Below are 5866 nucleotides of genomic sequence, written 5' to 3'. Positions count from 1 at the left end.
ATCTACTAATCTTAATTAATTAAATAATGGGCTCATAAACCTGATGGATTCTAGACATGGTTCTGATACCATGTTGAAATTAGGGCATTGTGATGAGCTATGGTGGATCAAACACTAGAATCAACATCATTAACAAAGTGATTAGTAAATAATTAAGATGTAATTAGTGGGTAATTAATAAATAGATTAATGTAGGCATGGATACTCAAAAACCAGCAAATTCTCATTAGGGCAATGTCTCAATTTATAGAGTTTACATCAAGCATCAAATCCCACTGATTTCTCCATGATTCACTCCACCTCTTTTCCCTGATTCTCTCCACCCACTTCCCAGAATATCTCCACACTTCCTAAATCTTCTCATGCTACCCTTTATTCTCTCCCAGTAGATTCTTCTCACCTTTTCACAGGTTCTTTCACATTTACTCATTCTCTTTTACAGCCTCTAACCAAGGGCTTGTTCCCGCACACACCCTATTCACTTGTATTTTCAACAGTTGCAACACTAGAAAGCTTTAAAGTATATATATGTATAACTAGTCTCGTGAATATCACACCAAAATGTTTTTTTTTGCATTTTCATTTAATATATTCTGTCAGAGTTTCAAAAATAAGAGTGTTCCCTAAGGTTTCATTTTAGTATGTAATGATTAATGCTTGAAAAGTCAATGAGATGATGACCCTTCGTATCCTCTCTATTTAAGGCAATAAAATGATGAGCCCTTATATACTTTCTATTTGCATGCATTCACCTATATCCTTTCTATTTAAGGTCTCGCAATTCTCTATAAAAAGCCTCAAAGGGCTCGTTCAATGAGTAGAAGGAAGCAGAGAGAAAAAGAGGAGAGCAAGGGGGTGGGGGAACTCATGTTCTAAGTTTGTATTAATTAAATACCACATTATTAGTATTTAATTAATACACCTTTAAAAAACTACCTATAAAAAAGTTACATATATGTATAACTAATCTCGCAAAATATATGGAAATATATAGCAAGGGAACGTGAAAGTGACAAAATTAAAGAACTACTCATAGCAAACTCACTCAATCAACAATCACAAATAATGAAAGAAAGAAAGATTCAAGAAAGGAGACCTCACTAAGAGGGGAACAGCCCTTATATGCAACTATAAACTTTGGCGTTAAATACTTTGCAAACATCCAATGTCACTAGATAGATAGGTGCGCTCTGCGCACGGGAGAGAGGCCATCAAGACCGAAGGGTTCCATGAAGTACCTCATGGTGCCCTCCCCAACTCTCTGTCCTGTCCTTGTGTTACTGGCGTATTACAGAAAAATCCAAGGGCCCCAGATTTTAAGCACAAACTTACCCAGGAGTGGCTATGGATGTACGGCTGCTACAATCCAGGTTGGGTCATAGACAGGCTAAGGCTCGAGGAAGAGTCTTGTGCGATCAAGGGAATGCACAACGCACAAGAAGAAGAAGAAGAAGAAGAAGAAGAAGAAGAAGAAGAAGAAGAAGTGAAGATCAGTACTGGCAGTGGCTAGAGAATGCTTAGCTTAGAGGAGGCACTGCCTCCTTGGAAGAAGGGATGCTGCCCCAGCCTTCTGTTGAGGACTTTGCACGCATCTTGCACAGGTGCAGGAAGGAGAGAGACCGAGCTCATGCGCTGCGCTTGCATGCCTACATGCGCAAAAGTAGGCTGGAAGCTCACAGATCACTGGGGAACTACCTCATCTCGATGTTCGTGGAAGTTGGGAGCATGTCAGATGCCCAGCAGGTCTTTGACAGGCTGGTTTATCAGAATGAATTGTCCTGGAATTCCCTCATCACAGGTTATATCAAATGTGGGAAGCCACAGTATGCTCTTACCCTGTACCAGAAAATGCAAAAAGATGCTTCTGTACATCCTAGTGGGCATACTTTTGTTGCCTTAATGAAGGCTTGTGCAGAGCTGAAAGATATGGAAAGAGGCCTCGAAATACATGCCGAGGTTTCCCGAGTGGGGTTGCTTGAAAGAGACCTTTTTGTTGGCAGCACCTTGGTTGATATGTATGCCAAATGTGGCTCACTCTCCAGAGCTCAGCAAGTGTTTGACAAACTTCCAGTTCGAAATGTAGTTTCGTGGAATGCGCTCATAGCAGCATATGCCAAACATGGGCATGGAGAGGAAGCACTCAGGTGTTTTGAACAGATGCAGCTTGAAGGTGTCTCTCCAGATGCTGTCACGTTTGTGTGCAGCTTGAAAGCTTGTGGCAACATAGGAGCCAAAGATAAGGGCCAAGAAATACATGCTGAGATTCAAAGAAAGGGGTTGCTGGAAATCGACCTTGTTGTTGGCAACACCTTGATTGATATGTATGCGAAATGTGGGTTGCTTGCCAAAGCACAGCAAGTGTTTGATGAGCTTCCAGTTCGAGACGTTGTTTCATGGACCGCACTAATTGCAGGATATGCTGAACATGGCCATGGTGAGGCAGCACTCAAGTGTTTCGAACAGATGCAATTGGAGGGTATCTCTCCAGATGCTATCACATTGGTTTGTAGCTTGAAAGCTTGTGGTACCATAGGGGCCACAGACAAGGGCCAAGAAATACATGCTGAGATCAAAAGAAAGGGGTTATTGGAAAGAGACCTTGTTGCTGGCAACACATTGATCAATTTGTATGCCAAATGCGGCTCACTTGTCAAAGCACAACAAGTGTTTGACAAGCTTCCATTTCGGAATGTTGTCTCGTGGACTGCACTAATCACAGAATATGCTGAGCATGGGAATAGTGAGGAAGCACTGAAGTGTTTTGAACAGATGCAACTCGAAGGTGTCTCTTCAGATGCTCGCACGTTTGTTTGCAGCTTAAAAGCTTGTGGGAATGTAAGAGCCATAGACAAGGGCAGAGAAATACATGCTGAGATTCAAAGAAAGGGGCTGTTAAAAACGGACCTTGCTGTTGGCAACACCTTGGTCGATATGTATGCCAAATGTGGCTCACTTGCTAAAGCACAAGAAGTGTTTGACAAGCTTCCAGTTCGGGACGTAGTCTCGTGGAATGCACTTATTGCAGGATACACTGAACATGGGCATAGTGATGAGGCACTCAAGCGTTTTGAACAGATGCAACTGGAGGGTGTCTCTCCAGATGTTGTCACATATGTTTGCAGCTTGAAATCTTGTGGCAGCATAGGAGCCTTAGACAAGGGTCAAGAAATACATGGTGAGATTACTAAAACGGGGTTATTGGAAATAGACCTTGTGGTTGGCAGCACCTTGGTTGATATGTATGCAAAATGTGGCTCCCTTGCCATAGCACAGCAAGTGTTTGACAAGCTTTCAATTCGAGAAGTTGTCTCCTGGACTGCACTCATGGCAGGATATGCTGAATATGGGCATGGTGAGGAAGCACTCAAACGTTTTGAACAGATGCAGCTTGAGGGTGTCTCTCCAGATGTGGCCACGCTTGTTTGCATCTTGAAAGCTTGTGGCAGCATAGGAGCCACAGATAAGGGCCAAGAAATACATGCTGAGATTGAAAGGAAGGGCATACTGGAAAGAGACCTTGTTGTTGGCAACACCTTGGTTGATATGTATGCCAAATGTGGCTCACTTGCTAAGGCACAGAAAGTGTTTGACAAGCTTCCAGTTCGAGATGTTGTCTCATGGAATGCACTAATTGCAGGATATGTTGAACATGGGCGTGGTGAGGAAGCACTCAAGTGTTTTGAACAGATGCAACTTGAGGGTGTCTCTCCAGACGCTGTCACGTTTGTTTTCAGCTTGAAAGCTTGTGGCACAATAGGAGCCACAGACGAGAGCCGAGAAATACAAACTGAGATTGAAAGAAAGGGGTTGTTGGAAAGAGACCTTCTTGTTGGCAGCACCTTGGTTGATATGTATGCCAAATGTGGATTGCTTGCCAAAGCACAGCAAGTATTTGACAAGCTTCCAGTTCGAGACGTAATCTCCTGGAATGCACTAATTGCAGGATACGTTGAACATGGGCGCGGTGAGGAAGCACTCAAGTGTTTTGAGCAGATGCAACTTGAGGGTGTCTCCCCAGATGCTGTCACGCTTGTTTATAGCTTGAAAGCCTGTGGCAGCATAGGAGCCACAGACGAGGGTCAAGTATTACATGTGGAGATTTCCAGAAAGGGGTTACTGGAAAGAGATCTTGTTGTTTGCAACACCTTGGTTGATATGTATGCCAAATGTGGCTTGCTTGCCATAGCACAACAAGTTTTTGACAAGCTTCCGATTCGAGACGCTGTCTCATGGACAGCACTTATTGCTGGATATGCTGAACATGGGCATAGTAAAGAAGCACTCGAGTGTTTTGAGCGAATGCAACTTGATGTTGTTCCTCCAGACGCTGTCACGCTTGTTTGCACCTTAAAAGCTTGTGCCAACCTAGGAGCCAGAGACAAGGGTCAAGAAATACATGCTGAGATTGCCAGAAAGGGGTTACTGGAAAGAGACCTTGTTGTTGGCAACAACTTGGTCAATATGTATGCCAAATGTGGCTCCCTTGCCATAGCACAGCAAGTGTTTGACAAGCTTCCAGTTCGCAACATAGTTTCATGGAACTCATTAATTGCAGGGTATGCCCAGCTTGGGGAAAGTGAAAATGTCTTCCATATTTTTGACAGAATGCTAGGAGATGGTATGAATCCGGATTGTGCCACCTTTGCTATTGTTCTCAATGCATGCAGTCGCACAGGTCTATCTAACAAGAGCCAGATGTACTTTGAGGCCATGAGCAAAGACTATAACATCGTTCCAACTCTTGAGCACCACGCTTGCATGGTTGATCTCCTTGGCCGTGCTGGCCAATTGGACAAGGCAGTAGCAATGATCAAGAAGATGCCAGTCTGTCCTAATCTTGCTGTGTGGCATATTGTGTTGGGTGCTTGTAAAACTTGGGGAAATGTGGAGCTTGGAAGACAGGCCTTTGAACATGCAGTGCTTTTGGATGAAAAGGATGCTGCAGCTTACGTCTTAATGTCTCACATCTATGCAGGTGGTGACATGCAGGAGGAAGCTAACAAGGTTGAGGCAATGAGAGTGGAAAAGCAAGCATGGAGGAGGTCAGGAGAGGAAGGCAATTGTATATGTGGAAACTATTGTTGATGGTAGTGCAATTGGAGTAGCCATTGCCACTTTAACTTGAAATATCGATGCCAGAATGATGGGAAAGACAATTTCACTGCCTCATCTGGTTGGATATGATAGTTGGCATCCTTGGTAGCTGGGTTGTTTTCACGTTATACCTGTCTAACAACGATACAGTAGGTCATCGTGACAACCTTGTGAATCTGTGTGTGTGTGTGTGAGAGAGAGAGAGAGAGAGAGAGAAATGAAATGATATATTAATGTCTCTAAGAGGCCATAATGGCCTAAGAGACCAAAACTGAGAGTACATCTGAAGTTGGTATCTCATCAAAGAGAACAACTAAATGAGACTAAAAAGTACAATAAATTGATTGTCTTACAGTTATAAAAACAGAATTGTAAGACTCCGAGGTGATACTGAGTAGAAAATACTGGAAAATGTATATCAGGTAGATTCATGTATGCTGATCAGTTGAAGTGTTGCCCTCTCCTTAGATCAAGTATCTCGGCCATGGGGTTGTCTAGAATGGAGAGGTCGTAGAAACGAGGTAGGCGCCTCCGATGCCGAGCAATAATGGCTCTGATCTGGCGATGGTGAGGATGCCGTGGTTGGGATCTTGGTGGGCGTGGCCGACGAGCACGACATAAGATGACTGCTCTATCAGTGATGACTCCCTGGGAGCGTGGTCGGTGCCCTGATGTCCCAATGGAGAAGGTATCAAGAGGTGTGTGGGTTGGGTTGCTGGTGCTGGTGCCGAAGAAATCTGTCAGGGTCCTCTGTCTAGGTACATCATGGCTC

General features: G+C 43.8%; 1 protein-coding gene across 1 annotated transcript; it reads left to right on the top strand.

The window, feature by feature from the left end:
* The first annotated feature begins 1112 nt into the window (after positions 1-1112).
* Positions 1113-5260, top strand: LOC147628348 (pentatricopeptide repeat-containing protein At2g39620-like). The gene has a single exon (XM_086813438.1). The coding sequence runs from the start codon at positions 1555-1557 to the stop codon at positions 5083-5085; it is 3531 nt and encodes a 1176-aa protein (XP_086669564.1). The 5' UTR covers positions 1113-1554; the 3' UTR covers positions 5086-5260.
* Positions 5261-5866: the final 606 nt, after the last annotated feature.

The sequence above is a fragment of the Cibotium barometz genome, chromosome 19, assembly GCF_041138505.1.
Source record: "Cibotium barometz isolate CiBa-2024 chromosome 19, ASM4113850v1, whole genome shotgun sequence".
In the NCBI taxonomy this organism is placed as follows: Eukaryota; Viridiplantae; Streptophyta; class Polypodiopsida; order Cyatheales; family Cibotiaceae; genus Cibotium; species Cibotium barometz.
Note: the sequence above shows the minus strand (reverse complement) of the source record. Positions and strands in the feature narration are given on the sequence as shown.